This window comes from Parasteatoda tepidariorum, chromosome 5, assembly GCF_043381705.1.
Source record: "Parasteatoda tepidariorum isolate YZ-2023 chromosome 5, CAS_Ptep_4.0, whole genome shotgun sequence".
NCBI classification, from domain to species: domain Eukaryota; kingdom Metazoa; phylum Arthropoda; class Arachnida; order Araneae; family Theridiidae; genus Parasteatoda; species Parasteatoda tepidariorum.
In genome coordinates, this window is record NC_092208.1 from 54664077 (window position 1) to 54683223 (window position 19147).

Here is a 19147-nt window from a genome sequence, read left to right on the forward strand (position 1 = left end):
ATTTTTTTTTTAAATTAGAGGGAGAAGTAAAATTTGGAAGCAACAAACTTATAAAGGAAGTAATGTTTAGTCTTTGAGCTAAAAATTTAATGATAATTAAAATTTGACTTTGAATCAAAAAGCATCAAACCATGCATTATGGGGGAAAAAATAGCCAACACAAACCTTAAATATGTGAATTAATTAGCTCGGACGATATTTTAACTACGAAATGAGACACCAAAATGTGTGTACATGTTCAGAAACAAAGAGTGGACTGCTTATTAATTTCCTTTTTTGCTTTTTTGGACCATATTTCAGGAAGTAATAAAGCGAATTAAATTATTTTTTTGCTTCTTATTAAAATTTTATTTATGTAATTTTCAAAATCAAAATTTCAAAATTTGATGGAAATCATTGGAATAGTTCTTCAGAAAGAACTATTGAAAAATACAACTGCTAAAAAAGGCTATTTTTTGGACATTTTAATAAATTTTCTTCATTTTTAAAAAGCATTATTTGCTTGCGATATTTTTGTAAGTGAAAAAAATCGGAAAGAACTTAGAAATGAGATTGGTTAGAAAATGATTAAGAAGAAAAATGAGAGTGCGAAAAATGAGAAAACAAGGAAAAATGCTTAAGAGCACACATGGTTTTATATGTTAAGGACCATTCTCGCTGGATGTGGTTCACTCACTTCCGATCTTCCTCCTGGAAGAATGAGAACATGATTGGTGAAAAAGATTTTCGCCCTAAACACTCACCAATGGAGGTCGCCGATTTTCTCTCCGGTGATCAGATGTGCGTGAACCGCATGCAATAATATTGGTCCTTTACAGCCCATAAAGTCACGCGCACCGTCTTTTGTTCTTTTTTTTAAAACGTAACACTAACCCATTTATTAATGAGAATGTATCAAACGTTTTGTTGACTTTTTTGCTCTCATTACTTTAAATTCATTAATTTAATTACCGTCCCGCAGTGGACTGATCGTTAAGACACGGTTCCCAGCAGATCACCGAAGTCAAGCATCACTGGCTGCGGTCAGTGTGCGGGTGGGTGACCACTTGGATCAGCTTGCGTAGGGACCGAGGGTGTGTGGTATTGGTCCTCGTTAAGCTGTTCTACCGTAAAGTGATTGACTTCACGTGCAGGTTGTTGGGCTACCAAATAGGAGGTGCCATCCCCTCTTCAGAGGATCAGCCAATAGCCCATTGTGCAGCTCTAGTGCGACGTAAATAAACTACAGCAACAACATCCGCGTTTTATAAAAAAAACTCGACTAGTCGATTTTTGCCCCGCCAATGCAGGTCGTCGTGCAGGTCGTCGGCCTACCGAAGCTGGGGTACCATCCCCTCTGCTGAGGATCAAAATTGTGATGTCATGTCTTCGGATCATCCTCAGGGATGTTTCCCAGACCGTCGCCGATAGCCCATTGTGCAGCTCTAGTGCGACGTAAATGAACAAATCAAATCAAATCAAATCAAATCAATTTAATTACCAGGTTACTAGCTATGTCACCAAGTTGAGTTTCAGGATTGTTGGCTACTAAACCTATCATTGTATTTATTTATCAATGAAGAAGGAAGGATACATCTCAACTTGATAATTTCCACCAAAACAAACTTAAAAAGTTTGTTTATGAGTTTACGAAATTGTCGATCTATGGATTAAAAAATTTATTCTCTGCAAAATGTATTTCTTTTTATAAAAATTTTTGGCATAAATGTAATCTGTATCTTCATGCTTTTAAAATGTATTGATGGGATTACATTATTTTTGGTAAGGACTACAATATTTTTGGATGTTGTTTAGTTATTTTGATTGAAGTTTCGGTATCACCCTTTCATATTTTAAGGTGTAAAATATAAACAAAATATGTATTTTTCTTGTAAAAAAAATATCTATGTTTATGTGTTTTTATGTTATATCTAATACTAATCTCCATGTTACTAATATCAATGTTATTGTAAGACTAATAGTTGTTAAAATTATGTTTTTAAAATCAATTTTATTTGAATAGGAAAATGATTTTCGAAATATGTGATTGGTGTAAAAGATGCAAGAGAACACTTGATAACTACATGTCGTAAGTTAAAATTATTTTTCCAATACATTATTGTGCACATCATCATTATTGAAAGTTAACAAGCTTTCCCTCTAGCATTTGTGGCTTTTTTTCTGTTTATTTTCTTACTTTCAATGAAATTCAATGTAAACATTTTCACTGTATTTAACTTCAGTTTAGTTTAATATATACTGGGGATATTTTCGCATTGGTAGTTGTCCATGCTGACTACAATCGACAAAGAATTTCTGTACTTTCAGAAATTAAAATAATAAATATGTAGTGGTTTATCGTGATGAATTCCGATTGGGTAACTGCGCCAAAATAAAGGTCAAATTTTGACGACTTCCAAGCGGTGGAACGCGAGTTTTTAAAAAAAGCATTACTGAAGGGAATCAACTCATTGGAGGACCTCCTATTTCAGGTAAAATGCTACTATTTGCTACTGAAAACGGGGTAACTATGCAAATTATTTTGACCAAAAAACCCAACTATACAGCGATTATTGGGGAGATATCCTTATCTTGATCTGTGGCAGAATAATTGCTTAGTCATGGAAACTTCTTGGCAGCAGCCTGCAAGAATCTGAATGATAGATCGCAAAGGGACCAAATCGAGAAGTATAACTTGTGGCCATCTCTAGGCCAACATATATAAGATTTTTTTTTTTTAAATTCGCAAGTTTAAAATCGATTTGGCACCTTGGCAATTGTAGTTGGTGCGACAGATCACGATAGGGAAATATGCCCGATTATTTTTAAAAACTAGCAAACTAAATTCATGTATAGGTGACCATTCTAAATATCATTTGTTCTCAAATTAGCGAATCACCCTAAATTTAGTTATCGAATGACCATCACTGTATCAAAATTTATAAAGCTATGTTGAAATGGCTAAAAAGAGGGTGAATAACTGCAAAAAAAAAAAACACTCAGAAAATATTCGAGTTTATGTCTGAATCATTGCAAACTAAGCGTGTGAAAAAATTATTATTTAGAATAAAAATTGCACATCATAATAGTATCTATCTAAAATGTGTGGAAATGGGCAGAAAAAAAATCAGAAAACCACATGGATTTATGATCAAATTGTGAAGATTCAATAACATCTAAAAGTGATTAATCTAAATTCTTGTATGTTATTGCATTATATTAAAATATTGGAATTTGAAATAAAACATGTCGAAATGGCAAAATAATTTATTAGAAAATTACATGGATTCACGATAGTGATGCAGACGTGCTACTTTTATCAATACCTTGTGTTGTATTACTTTTATTAATACCTTATGTGTGCTTCGTTTATTAAAGAATACTAGGTATTTGGGCTATTGTTATTTATTCATGAAGCTACTATTTTTGGCCTCGGGATCTATTAAAGCAACTATTTTTGAAAGTTTACTTCAATAGAGGACCTGTCATAGCCACCCTCGAACAACCATTTACACATATATAGTTAATTTTTGAAAGTTTAAAAACACTTTGATGATTGTAATTGGCCCAAAAAAGTACCGATACAAAAAATATGGATTTGCCCTGGGATAGATATGGGTTATACCTTTTAAGTTGGTATAATTCTCTGATGTTTTTTTAGTTTTTCGTTCTCCCCAATTTTAACTATAATTTGGTGACTATTTTGATGCAGTTACCCATAGGAAAGACAGTTTTCCAACATGTGTAATTTTATGTTTAAATTGGTATATTTTAAAAAATTTAATGAATATGACTTGAAAAATAACCTTAAGTTTATATTTGTGATTGGACAGAATCTATAATAAGTTTCTTTTTTGTCTGAATAGTCTTAATTTTACTATTCATGCATATTTATATAAATATTCATGAATGATGAATCAAAGTATTATTCTCTTACTGATGTAGTATGTCAATTCAATGAAATCTTTGTTTTTCAGATTAAGGAAGACTTTTCTTCTCATAATTGTAGTGTTCGGATTTTTGTTCTACGTAGGGCCATCTATGTTTCGTTGGATCAGAAAAAAGACCCCTATAATGATAGGTAGGTTACATATAATTATTCTAAAGTGAATAATACAGTTTTAGAATTCAAGCCATGTTTAATCAATTAACTGACTGTTTTCCATTTGGGAAATTTTGTGTAGAAATTTTTCCATTATGCATGACTTTTTTTGTTGTATAAAAATAAGATAAATTATTTTTTTGGTTGATAAAATAAGAGATCCTGAGACATTTGGCTTCAAAAATGCTCCAATTGTTAATAACTGATTTTTAATGTGTAAAAATGAGATTTAAAACCTGTATTATAATAACACCCTTAATAAGCCGCATAACATGAGTAACATAATGAATCGTATAACATGAATCTTCTGAGTAACATTTTTGCTGGCTAGGTCTTACAAGTGGAGTCACCCTTAGATTGGAGGTGTGCCCCTTGTTTTAAAAAGTTACTTGATTTAAGGCATATATGTATACTGTAGAAAGTTCAAATAATAGATTTTTTTGGGTGATAGATCTAGGTCTTTATTGCAAACAAAACTCAAAACACACATTGTTCAATAACAAAATAAACAATAGTTTTAATGGCAATTTTTATGCAATGTTTTGTTATTAGTTAAATTATTTTGAATTAACTGAGGAATATTTAGTATCATAGAATAAATGTCATTAATGAAATATGAACTTTCTTCTTCTTGAATAAAGACATGCTTTTCTTCTTTTTTTCTTTGTTGTGAAGAATTAGCAACACAGATATTCAGATAAAAATAAAATTAAAAAAGAATCTTCGGATTGGAAGGAAAAATCAATCCTATTTAATTATAAGTAAAATGTAAGTTTAAAAATTTATTAGATTAGTTAAAAATTTAAAGTATATTAGTAATATATTGGTAGCAGTTAAGAAATATATTAGTTTTTCTTCTTTAACTTCTTCTGTCTTTTCAATAACTCTTTAAGGGCACTCATGAAAGCAGTGTAAATATTTAGCTATCCTACATGCCACAAGAGAAATTTTAAAAAAATTGTTTTTTATACATCACATTTTGTAACTTATCCCAAACAAGGAGTTAAATTTTGAAGGGAAAAAAAAATTTTTGGAATTTTTTAGATGGGTGAAAAGGGAAAAAAAAAATAATTTACTTTGCCTGTTAAAAAGTATCTGGACTTTCCTGGAAAAACAAAGGTTTGGATATGGGACTTTGGGCTCTATTATATTGTATGCACTATGTCTTGACAGAAATATCTATGTTTTACAAGGCTCTTGTGAATATTTTTTTCTATATCCATACATTTTAAAAGCATTTTTCATAGTGTGAAGTGAAATTATGCATGAATATCAGTTGCTATAATGTATATAGTTCTTAAATTAGATTATTCTTTTAAAATATTAAGTATAATCTATAATGTAATCTAAAATGTAAATGTAGTATAAATAAGAAGTTATAAACTTTGCATTTTTCGCAATCGTAAATAAAAATGCATTTTTGTACTTATGTTAGATCCTAGCATAGGCTGTGTTGCAACTAATATGAGCTGGCTTTTAAGAGAGTCTTATAGTTATGATGCTGGCGTTTATCGATCCTGGGAGCCTGATGAACCATATTTTCTTCCTTATGTTGGTAATTATTATTGTTTATTTTACCCATTGTTTTTTGTTACATTTTTCTAACATTTTGTATATGAAGTAAAATGCGTAATAGTGTGCATAAACTACAAATATTTATTTCTTGCATCATATACTTTTTTCGTTAAGTTTTTCTAATGTTAGAAAACTAAAATGTTTCAATTTTAAATAAAATATATTTTGATGACATTTTTTTCAGATTTTGTGTATAATACTGAAATTGTTGATTAAATTTATAATTCATTTTTGTAAATACTTAGGTAATGGTAGAATTGGTGTGCCTCTTGATGGAAATGAACAGTTATATGTGCATTACAAAAGGTCTTTATCACTTCCAATAAATTATCATCCTGTTGTTCAGGTTGATATTCCTGGCGCAAGTAATCAAGGTACCTTATTTTTTACTAAAACTGTGGCTTTTAAAAAGGTTATATATTGTTTATTAATAATTTGTTAATCTAACTTAAAATTCTTAGCACTGCAGTGATTCCACTAAACTATTATTCTTAAGTATGTACATGAATTGGTATGTTGAGCCGGAGGATCATCCATAAATTGTACTTATTTTATTTATTTATCTATTTTACTCTGTATGTTATTTCTGAATATTTATGACTCTTCAATAATATTTTATAAAAATTAAAAAATAATAATCTTATATAACCAAGTTGTTTAAAAAATTTGAAGTGTACTCTTTATTCAGTTTTTTTTCCAGTTAATATTATCATCAGCAATTCATTATATTGAGAAATATTAAAAATAACTAGTGAAACACCTTTATAAAAGTATTAAACCAAATTCCAAAAGAATATTAAATCTTAAGATTGGCTCTGAGTAAGAAATTATTCCAATAAAGATTTTAATAAGTAATGGTCTTTTGAAACAATTAATGCAAAAATCTTATAATTTGAAATGAATTGACTTAAAATATTAATTTTAAAAAAAACTATTTTAATTTGATCTGTATTTTATTTAATCTTTATTTTATTTAATATTTATTTATTATAATAAATTATTTATTCTTTAAATTGTAATTTTTATATTAGTTGATGCGTAATTTTAAAATTTGTTTCTGAAGTTTTGTTACTACACAAAGTTCAGCTTTTTTTCCCCTAACTGCTGTAGTATGTCTGTTATGTCATGTTTTAATTAAATATATATGCTTTTTGGTGTCTCTTGTCCTAAGTAGGATTAAATGCCAGAAATGGTAAAAACAGAAGTGAATCACACAGGTTTTCCCAACTAGTAGGGAAAACCTGTATATATTTTAACATTAGAGGAAACTAATTTAAGTGAGTCTTTCTACACATTACCTAAGTTTTAGCCAGCCGTATTTTATGTATCATTAAATTTTTGAAAAATTTTAAATTTCAAGTGATTAAGATCAATATTCAAAGATGTTATGTTTTAACACCGAAGGAAAACAGACTTGAGTAAGTTTTTAACACATTACCTAAATTTTAAACATGTGCTCTTTTATTTAGCATTTAATTTTTTTGGAAATAAAAGATCGATTTTAACTTATTATACATAAAATTGTGTATCTTTTTTTAGAGGGTTCTGCTGTTCACTATACTTCTGGGATTGCTTATAAATTCCAGTGTTTTAATATGGTATGTAATTTGTTATTTCAATGTTACTTTCATTATGCCATAATTCCTCATTGTTTTATTTATTTTTATTGTGTTATTGATGTATCTATTTTTAACATTATTTTATATTTTATAAGTTTATGAATCATCTTGAATGTCTCTTACTCATTTTTTAAAGCAATTTCAAGATCATTATTTGCACTATTTTCTCCTTGTTTACTTCATATTAGCTTTTTTAAACACTGCAAGGAAAAGAAAACATGCAATATACTCTTGAATGAGTACTAGTCTGAGACTTGATTGGTGGTTAAGTTTTCTAGTTTATATTTCTATTTTGATATTAATTAAGGATTTTGCAATGTAATAATTCTAATGCACATTTGTTAAATCAATATTAAAGTTTATTTCAGGTTTTAGCTATTGATATTTATAACGATTTTTATATTATGTCTAAAGTTTCGCACTTTTATGAATTATAATATATTCCATAAAATGTTTGGTTTAGTTTTAAGTAGTAAATTTTTTTTTTAAAATTTTGTTTTAACAATTAACATTAATTAATAAATGTTTTTTAAGGACAATGGAACAAAGTACAAACTGACAAGCCTTTGATTTATATTTTCTTGTTTTCTTACAATAACAAAATTATTTTTAGATATTTTTTTAAATGCTGTTTCAAAGCAACTAAATTCGAAAAAGATTTTTCATACTAACAAAACTAATGTAGAGCGCAGCTGCTCTTATTTAAATATGTCTAATACTTATGTAATGTATAGTTAATTTGCTTACAATGCAATATAGGCAAAATATTACAGAATGGCGAGAGAACAGGAAAATGTATGTCAAGGAATTTTATATATCTGAAAAAAATCAGGATTTATATAAAAATACCCCTAAAGTCAGAAAATAGTATGTAATTAGAGGTTAAAAAACCTGAAAATCCTATATTTTTACCAAAAACAAATTCCTTATAATAATTTTTTTTTAAAAATGTTTATACTGAACTTTAATTCTAAATTGTAAGTTTTATAATATATTTATGCTTAAGAATGAGATTTAACTTAAAAATTTGTAGTAAAATATCTGGCATGGTTTTATAAAAACAGGAAAATTAGATAAAATCCCTCTGGAAAAATCAGGAATTTTTTCTGTCTGTTTGTGGTCATCCTTTATTAAAAAAGAGCCCAACTTTGAATACAAGAAGAAATAATAAATATTTTGTAGCATATCTTTATCACAATTTCTTTTAGATTAATATTAAATTCCTTTAAAAATGAATAATACAAAACAAAACTTTCCTTTTTTCTTCATTTATGGGAATACAAGCCATAAAAAAAAAGGTTTCTTTAAAATTGTGGCATTACATTTTTTATAGTATAAAAAAATTTATTCCATGTAGTAGTTTTGTAATAGTTATTTAATATTGTAAATTGAATGTTAAAAGAGTGATTTTTTTTCTGCAGAGAAGAAAACCTGTAAGTGTTGTCCATCAATTCTATGCCTATAGGATTTCTCCTTCTTTATTTATGCAACAAATAGAAATTGCAAATCCATTGGTACGTAAAAGTTCCTGGTAGTGTATTTTTTAATCAATTTAATGTATTTATTTTAAGATATAGTTTATGTATAATACTGATGATATTTAGCTGTTATATTTATATCCATTAATTGATAGCATCAGTATTTTTTTGCAAGAACACTATAATTCTTAAATGACAATAATATTCATTGCATTTTGTAACAAAGAAGAATTTATTTTTAATGCTTTAACTGAGATCAATATTTTAGTCAAAACCTATCCTTTCAAAGTTATAAGTTAGCTAAGTTTTTTATTTTTATTTCTGTGGCAATATTGCTGATCTATATTTATTTCTATGACAATATTGCTGATGTAAATTAATTGCCTACTTAATTTATGGTACCAATTTTGTTTTTGTACTTAGATTTAGGAAGATTAACGCTATCACTTTAAATATCCTTTGTCAATTTTGAACTAAGTAAACTTGAATACTGATATGTTTAGGTTATACTGCTATTTTAAAATACATTATTGTACCAAGTTTTAAAAGTTTTCCTTCTACTTTGTTAATTTATGTTACAGCATATGTAGTGTGTCTAAAGTTAATTGGAAATAATTTAAAAACTTTAAATTTTGCTTGACAATAAAAATATTTATTGCTTTCCGGGCCCTTGCAAAGTACATATTTAATATTCTCTTGTACTTTGTGTGTGTGTGTGTATATATATANTTATATATATATATATATATACTGAAAAAATAAGTTTAATGAGATAAACAATGTTTTGATTTTTGTTTAACATTTAGTTTTAATTGTGCAAAATAAAAGCTAAAGATATATTGATAAAATTTGAAGCAAAATTTTATCCCTTCTTTTAGTTTTTAACTATCATAAGAGGTTTACTTCAAAACATTTCATATTATTACATAGTTTTACTTTTATTTACTTCAGAATTTATTAAAAATTGAATAAATTTAAAAATGATGAGTAAGTTTTCAACTTTATTAATCCTACAAAATATATACAATTGTGTAACTTATTTACCTGAAATTCACATTTTATTTTTGAGCATTTATTTTCACTAGAAATTATATAAATATCATTTTTTATTTTTCATTATTGCACTACTTTAAAATTTCATGTATTAAATTATTATTGCATTATATTAAAATAATTTTATCAACAATTTTTTACACTTTAGATAATTTAGTAATTTTTAGAGTGTTTTGATGCTTCAGTTATATTATGTTTAGGTTCACCGAATTCTGGAACATAAAATTATTTGCACATAATGATCAGTAATAAAAAAATTACATACATAAGTTGAAACATACAAATGAAGCATCACATCTTTGATTAGAGGATAAATTTACAGTTGGAAATTTTAATTGTAATCAGTGTTATGTATTTCAAACGTCAGAAATGTTAGCCTTTGTTGTTCTTAAAAAAATGTTTTGATTGTGATTAAGAAATTTTATAGAGAATAAAATAGGTAAATAAGAGTAAAATGATTTTATTTCATCAAGTCATAACTTGTTTTAGATTTCTGTTTATTTAGTTTAGATATTTTTTTTTTTTTTGGTTTAGTTCAGATTATTGTTTATTTTTGCAAAAAATTGTCTATATTTTGACAGTGTTTCTTTAAAAAAATTAATTGGCTAGAATTTTATACCTCAAAATATTGAAATAAGATTGTCTCTAGGGTACTGTAGCCAATTCTATTTTCCATTTCTAGTCGAATAACCCACACATAGTTTTTTATTTCTGCTTTAATTTTAGAATGAAGATTTAACTCTAATATTGCGACAAGAGTCAACTACGAGCAATGAGAATACTCCTTTAGTTATGTAAGTATCTTTGTATAAACAAATGCTTTTGCTCAAAATACTAAGCTCTTTAAATTATTTTCAATCTAAAAATACAATTGCCTGACTTAAATATAGTCAAAGTATTTTGATTTAAATTATGGTTATAGTAAACTTGTTATACTTACTGTTATCTTAACCAGATACATCTTAATAGAATTTTTATAATAGTTTACACATTTTACAATCCGAAATATAAATTATAAACCCTTTTTTTTCAGCAAAACAGAATAAATTAAAAAATGCTAAAATAAAAAATATTTGTATAGAGTTAGGTTTGTAGTTTTTTTTTAATTCAATAAGTGTCCAAACATCATCAGTTTGATCTTAAAATTTTGCTCTTCAATTCTTTTTAAAAATGTATATGCATGATTATAATCTGTGGGTATACATGATTGTTTGACTTTTCAAATTTGTCAAAGTTGTTTTGTTGCAAAACAAATGTTTTCATTAATAATTAAATTTATGAACTTAACGGCATATATTTAAACTAGGGAGAAATTTAATAAGTATAGTTATTACCTTAAAGACTTGTATACATCAGGCTGGGATAATAATTATTTTTATTTATTTAGTGCAACTCATTTTTATGTTATTACTTGTTGAATTATATTTTACCTTTTAATTTTTATTTTATATATCATTACCTGTAGAACATTACCTAATGGAAATAAATTCGAATACAAAGTGTTTTCTGAAGAAGTAAAAGTTCCTGGTTCATCTGATAGTATTATGATATCAATTGCTGCAACGAAAGTGCCAAGTGCTATCACTCTTTCTCCAAAAAGGTATCTATGTAATTATTAAATAAAATTAAATTTCAAATTATATGTACAAAAATTTCAAATTATATCTGCCTTTTAAAATTCTTGTAAACACGAAAATAGAATGGTTTTGGAGCTTTTTCCAAGGAAATAGCTTATGATATCATGCACTAGAACTGATCAAATTTTAAAAATACAATCAATATCTTGTAAAAATATCATTATTTTATTTTTAAAACCAAATTTTTGCATGCTTTATCAGAAGACTGTAACTCAAGTAATATTTGGTGTAAAAACAAGTTCAAGGTCATTAAACCCCCCCCCCCCGGTCAAACATCATTACTATTCTGCAACAAATATTTCTTGACTTGTGAATGACTAATGTGTATTTTTTTACTATAAAACCTCCACCTGTAATTTAGAGTATATAAAGACTCTAATATTATTACTCCATGTAAATTCTTCTTATATTTTATATTAATTTTTATAATATTCATAATGTTTTTTTTTTCATTTTAAGTAACATTTTCTAAGTGCGATGGTAATTGCTTTATTAATAAGGTAATTTTTTTTACTAATCAATACATACATTTGTTCTTACAAAGTTATATCTTTTCAGTTCAAAAAAATTAGTAATAAGGACTTCAATACATTATTCAGAACCAACATCTGTTTCAATACCTGAATCTGTCAAACAGAAATTGGAATCGCAATCACAAATGGTAAGAATGAAAATTTAAAAAAGTTAAAAAAGCATTTTTGTGCTTACATATGTAAAGCTAATGTGCTGAGATATAGTTAACAATTTTAAAATTTTTAGGATCTTAGAAATGCTTTGGATGCTGATCCGTGGTATTTAAGGAAAAAACACGTAGAAGCATGGAAAAAGGTACCTATACATTTTAATTTCCTTGAATATAGTTACCAAAACATTTATTTTAATTTATTTTCCATAAAATTTACTCCTATTTACAGATATGGCATAGTGGATTTACTATCAGTATATCTAGAGCTCAAGGTGCTTTAAATGGTGACCGGATAAACGCTTCTCTGTATTATGTTTTGTCGAATTCTAGAGATTATCTATCTGAAACAGACATAACTCCCCAACAACGCTTCAGTTTTCAAAGAAGTTTATACCTTCCAGATAAATGTTATAGTGGACATCATACATTGTGAGTAATTTATAATTAATTATAATTTCTTGGAATGCAAACTTATACTTCCAGAGTAAACTTACATTTCAGTTATTTCTCATTATTTTAAAATCTAAACTCCCCTTTTCCCTGAAGCAAACATAAATCAGCAGTATCCCTTTTCTTATTTCAAGAAAAAAAGGGAAGACAAATTTTGAACTCACATAAATTAAAACCAACTGTTATTATTGTTTAGATCAGTGGTTCCCGATTTCCCCCCCCCCCCTAAATAATCAACCTTCTTTTGACGGAACTCCGACTTGTGATATAAAGTTTAATAAGGTAGTTGTGAACATTAGAACCTATAAGAGTCTATTTTAAAAATATTTATTTAGAGGTATGAAGATTTTTTATCACTAATAATCTTAAATTAGGTTTTACGCCTGGCAGTTAAAATAACCTTTATGTAAATAACTTATTGCAATTAATTATAAATTCTGTTCTTTCATAAGTTTATGTTCTTCAGTGTATGATTACCTATAATCATTGTTTAAAATTCTTACTTATATAAACTCTTAACAGATTAGATGGCACAAAATTGTAGAAATCACATTCCCAATTTCAAAGAAATTTTCTCTTTTTTTTAAAAAAATTGTCTTATATATTGTTATTTATGAAAAAAATTTAACTTTGTAAACATGGAAGAATAAAACAAAAATGTTTTCCCTGCTTAAACTGTTATATATTATTTTATACTTAAACGTAACTATTAATGTGACTGAGTAACATGATAACCTTTTGTTTATGAATGAGTTAGAAATCTTATTCAAGAAATCATTTGATATAAAAATAAATTTGTTTATGCATTTCTGTAATTTTATTATTTCTCTGAATATGAGAAGAATAAATACTACTTAAAAATAAAAAAAATGATTTTGGTTTTTATTTTAAGACAAGCCTCTACCCTGTGGTCAGATTTAAGAACAGTTGCAGATGTCAACAGAATCGTAGCCTTATGGTTTCTAACACTTGCTAAACAAGGATGTTATCGTCTTCTACGAGCTGGTAAGCATCAATCAGGAAGCTAATTGCTTCTTTTGTCTAACCTGTCTATCGGACCTTGAAGAAAGAATATTTTAAATCAGTGTTCCCCAACCCCCAGACCCCGGAACGGTACCGGTCCATGGATCAAATGGTGCCGGGCCGCCCATTTCATTGAAACGGAATTTAAATTCCTAGGTTTATACCCCAAATTAAAAATTTTTGTGTTCCATTAAAATTTCACTTATTTTTTTAAAAAAAAGGGGGACCCCGGAAGGTAGTGACATTAATTTTTTAATGTTTTAAAAAGTAAAAAAAGAAAAGAAAAAAAAACCACCGCAACTATTTTCTCTATCAATTAGTTTTAATAATAATAAAAAAAAATCAATCATCATAACTGTAAATATCATAAATAAAACACGAAAGCGCGGCGCGAAATTTACTTTGGAACTAATAAAGAACTTCGTCTTCTCTCTCGATCGTGACTCATTGATTTAACATTCTAGTCAATTAAAATGTTAAATCACTTAATATTTATTTTTTGGTGCAACTGTATTTTATTTTGAAGGCATGTTTAAATACAATTAAATTAAAATTATTAAATCATAATAATCTAAAATATAAACATTCATCTCCCCNCCCCCCCCCGAGGGCCGCTGAAAAATTTTCAAACGCCTCGCGGTGATAAAAAGGTTGGGGAACACTGTTTTAAATAATCTATCTATAAGTAGAAAACTGTTTACTTATTTGTTGACAGAAATTAAAACAACCAAACCCATTTAAGTTCAATAAAAATTAAAAAAATATTTTTTTTTAAGTATGTTATACATTCAAAAAATATATATTGGAAAATTATAATCAAAGTTTGGGTTCAGTGATTAATTAATGAAAAGAAAATATTAATGAAAAATCTTCACAAGGCTTGCATAAATTGGTTTTAAATTTTCTTTTCTGATCAACAAATGCTAATTAACAAGTTGATAACAAATCATGTCAGAAACAAAAATAACTTCTGAAGTCTAAAAATCTCATTTTACATTACAGCCATAATCATTGAACCTTGATAAAATAATTGTGAACTAATAAATAAAAAATTTTAATGCATGAAAATTTTTATTTTATGATTAACCTATCCTATCAAATGGAATTTAAAATTTTTTTTTTGATTTTATGAATTACTTTAAATACATCTTATTTATGTATTTATATTCATTAAATGTTATTTAATTTCTCATACACATTATTTATTTGCTGTTGTTTGTGCTATTATAGCTTCAATTTCTGATTTTTTTTTTTAGAAATGAAAAATATTTCTGATGCAACTGTTTTTTATTTGTTTATTTTTTAAATTGATGTTAAATATTAATTTGTTTCTATATTTTGGAGTTAAATATTTATTACAGCTTTTTTATGGATTTTAGGTATTCCATAAATAATAACTTGAAAAAAACCTATTATAACAAATAATTTATTACTGACATAATTTTTTTTTTGTTTCAAAAAATAAAAAAAAAATAATAGTTCTAGGTATAAAAAAATATATATATATATTTTAATGTATCATACAACAGATCTCTGCCACCCATACAGTTTTGTTTAGCTCTACTTCAGAAAAAAGAAATGCATACACAGTTAATTTATGTGGTTATTATATTTTCATAAATTATTAAAAATTTCCTTGTGGATTCTACTTCCTAGATTCTCATACACCAAAATTTCATTGATGATTATGGTTTCTCATAATGATTAGTGGAATTCTGACATAATTAAAACATTATAAATGTTTTATTATTATATATATTTTTAAAAAATAAATCGTCCTTACTATTTTTGGAATGAAAAAATTTAATGCAGTAACACCAACATATAAACACGTCAATTTATTTGCTATGCATGTAATCTTAACTTTTATTTTTAGATAAATTGACTTTTTTTATTAACCTATCAGCATATTTTAAGTAAAATAGCAGGCTTTTATTCATTGATTATTTCTAGGCACAGAAGGTGTTATGCAGGCTATGATACTCAGCTTTGGAGGTTTCAAATTCAGCGATCACCACTTGGAATTTGATACTGAACCTAAAGACTTACACAGAGATTTGCATTTCAGACGTATCATCTATGGCAATGCAACTCATGTAAATGTTAGCGTTACTGTTCAAGAAGATAACAAAGCTCTCATATATACTGCATTAGATCGAAGTGATAAAGAATACTATGCTTGTGATGGTGGTTGCTTAGATCCTCCTGTCAAATTGGGGTAAATGATAATTTTAAATATTTTTTCTATGGCTAGGGGAAATATTGGTTTCACATTCTGTAAATTTACTGCTAATATAATGAATAGAGCTTTAAATATACAATGACAGGGATTTTTTCCAATTATGGGAATCACAAATGTACTAAAATTGTATAATTTTCTTCTTTTAAATGAATTGTGTACATAATATATGCATGTAAAACATTAACCCATCATCCCTTTTTTATTTACCCTAAAATTTTTTGTAGGTATATTAGAAAAATCTTATATACAGGGTTATTAATAATTCCCTCGACTTGTAAACGCCATTTTTCTTTACTACAACTGGCTTTAGTGGTACATGTTACTGCCATCTACCGGCAACTGCGTAAATTAAAACTTAAATACTTTTGGAATAATTTCATATGTTCTTTTTTGCCATATTTGTCTTCGTTTTCTTACTATGACGCTTCGAAACCCCGGAAGGAATTATGAATAACCTTGTATATTGATGAATAAAATGTGATTTTTGCTTTTTATATATAAATGGAAAAAAAGAGTTTTTGTATATTTATCCCATCAACAAAAATTCGCTACCCTACTGGCCTTTTTTGTTTATTTCCTCAGTTTTTTATCTCCGCTTTTTTGCATGCATAATTTTTAGCGTTGTCTGATTTTTGTAACTTAATACATATGTAATGCAAGGAGTAATTTTTGGGTCTTGTGTGAATTAATAGTATGAACTATGGTTTTCTATAATCAATAAGAGATCAATACAAATAGAATCTGTAAATGCTAATAAATATAAAACCAGGCTAAGTTTTACTAGCCTGATTAAGTTACATTTATACATAATAAACAATTGTACTATTTTCAGATCGGATCCAGTGCAGCTACCTGTGAAATTAACTAGTCCAATTACTGCCATATTATATATAACTGCTGATAAGCAGCATATGGAAGAACTAAAACACGCCATTCACGTCACCGGAGTTGTAGAAGGTAATATATTTTTTACTTGAGCTTTTAATATAATTGAAAATGCTTCCATGCTAGTTTCTTTCATATTTTTATTAATAATGTATTTAGTGAATATTTCAAGAAAAGTTTGATTTTGATGGTTTAATCCAATTAAAAAATTGTTTAAAAACATCTTGTCAAAAACCCAACCCTCTATATTACCTTTGCCATTTAATTATTAATGTTGCACTTTAATAATTTATAGCTATACAGTTATCCCACATCAATTAAATCCATATCCACATTTGCTTAGCCCTATCCAACTAAGTCTTACAAATTTTTTAAGAAACTGAGCCTGAAATTGAAAGGAAAATAAAAGTGTGTGAAATAAAATAAATAAAAGAATAGTGGAAATTAAAAGGAAAGCATAACAAACATACCTTAGTAACCTGATAAAGATTGTGGTTTCAGCAGGCCTTATCCTATACGTTTGAAAAAATGGCATAAAGTGTCATTTATAAAAAATAAGAAAAAGTGTTTTTTCCTATTATTTTCTTAATTTAAAGTTTCAGAGACGTGGGTGCTGTGGCTCAGAAGATAAAGAGTTCGTCTCCGAATAAGGTGACCTAGATAAGAATTTTAGTGATGGATAGTCAATGCGAATTCTGCTCCTAGCTTGCATTGACTGCAGTGCTGACGTAAAATATCCTCAGTAGTTGACGGATCATGGGTTAAAATCCCCTTGCTGCTGGTTAACAGTGGGTTGTTTTCCTTTCCATGTAGCGCAAATATGGAATAGTTTCATAAAAAATTCCTCCACGAAGACTAGTTTATCCAATGCAAGAAAGTAACTAATCGCTGTCACTTCGTTTCTATGCCCAAGTGTTACTCATTTTCATAAAACCATATTTTATTTACAATCTTTATTTATTACATATGATATGAAGAAAAAAATTAAAAACAGATAACAGATTCTAAATTCAAATGTTCAAGTAAATAAATATAGATTTTTCTTAACATTCTTAAAAGAAAACCCTTTTTAATAATAATTTTGATAACGTCATCATTTTCAGTGAATTCAATCATTTGATAGTTGATTTTTTTTTTCAAAAAATAAGTTTGAAATCTTACAAATTATAAAGTTATTTCTATGAATCTAAAGAGAAATGTTCAACTGAGAATTATGTTGCAGGTAATTATGCTTAAAAAGCCAAGTAAATATCTGATGAAACCAAGAATAACACAACTGAAAATGAAGCACACATGAAAAATATTTCTATACATAACAGCGATTTGCATGAGCAATCCTTTTATCCTCAATTCTAGCTCTTGTGGATTGATCTCATGCCATGATCAATGCTGAACTAAAAAAGTGAATTAAAATAATTGTTCCTATCCTAATTCATAAAAGTGAAATGCAATTATGTTACTTTCATAATATGTAAAAATTAGTTCTAGTACCTCGAAGTGATGATCTTTTGGAGAAAATATTTTTTCATAGTGAAGAGGAAAAAAAATAGCTATGGTTGAAAGTAATTTAATATGAAAACTTTATCATGAGCATAAGCCTGAAAACTATTCTTAACTTTTGTAATACACTTTATTTTTTATACAATTGTGTTTATAATAACTAACTGAATTTGTTTTTGCAGCTCCTGCACATGAGCATCACATAATTGCTCTCCATAAACATGGTCACCAGTTGGGAGGTTTACCTGCATTTTTCTGGGTGTCCATTGCATTCCTCATAGCAGTTTTCCACCTGTTTTTAGCCAAGCTGATTTACAATGAATACTGTGGAAATCAGGAAAAAGCAAGGGGACGATATGTCGTATGATTGTAATTTGTTGTATAAAATATTTTGTGATTGCGTCATTCACTTAGATGTTTTGTATATGTTGTCAATGTAAATAGGTGGTGTAAAAAAATGACTAGTTGCATTATATGCAATTGAAATATAAAACTGACAATCATTTTGGTGAAAGTGTGTGTGGAAACATGTGACATGTAAATGACTATTTTTCTTCTTGTTTTGTCGCGAGTTTATTCTAGGAAATGAGTAGGTTTTTTGAAAAGTAATACAATTAACTAAATCCGTCTTTTACTGTTGTGATTATATTTTTTGTTTGTTTGCAAGTTGTGATTTCCATTTGTTGAAGTTTATTTTGAGTATCAAATATGTGTGTATTTATTTGAAGGTTATATACTCAGTGTATATTTTTCTTGATATTTTGATAAATATCAGTTATTTATGAAATTAATAAAGTCAAAAATATTTGTTTATACTTTTATTGTGCTACATAATTTTTGAGACAAAATGCTTTAAAGGAATATTGTGTTCTCCCTTCTTAAATACAGCAGAGATTTATGAACTCTATGCCTTTAACAT

At 27.2% G+C, this 19147-nt stretch overlaps 1 protein-coding gene across 1 annotated transcript; it reads left to right on the forward strand.

Annotated features, from left to right (window-relative positions):
* The first annotated feature begins 1574 nt into the window (after positions 1-1574).
* Positions 1575-19043, forward strand: LOC107456863 (uncharacterized protein KIAA2013 homolog). Its single transcript, XM_016074832.3, has 16 exons — positions 1575-1761; positions 2003-2068; positions 3957-4060; positions 5517-5636; positions 5902-6030; positions 7196-7254; positions 8697-8789; positions 10533-10600; positions 11272-11406; positions 12002-12104; positions 12203-12271; positions 12358-12557; positions 13471-13583; positions 15555-15819; positions 16676-16800; positions 18411-19043. Exons 1-16 carry the CDS (start codon positions 1742-1744, stop codon positions 18593-18595), a joined length of 1854 nt encoding a protein of 617 aa, XP_015930318.1. The 5' UTR covers positions 1575-1741; the 3' UTR covers positions 18596-19043.
* Positions 19044-19147: the final 104 nt, after the last annotated feature.

Coding starts and splice junctions, on each gene's coding strand:
- LOC107456863 (XM_016074832.3), top strand. CDS start 1,742: ATGGGATTACATTATTTTTG. Junction 13,584..15,554: donor TTATCGTCTTCTACGAGCTG/GTAAGCATCAAT, acceptor GATTATTTCTAG/GCACAGAAGGTGTTATGCAG. Junction 15,820..16,675: donor GATCCTCCTGTCAAATTGGG/GTAAATGATAAT, acceptor TACTATTTTCAG/ATCGGATCCAGTGCAGCTAC.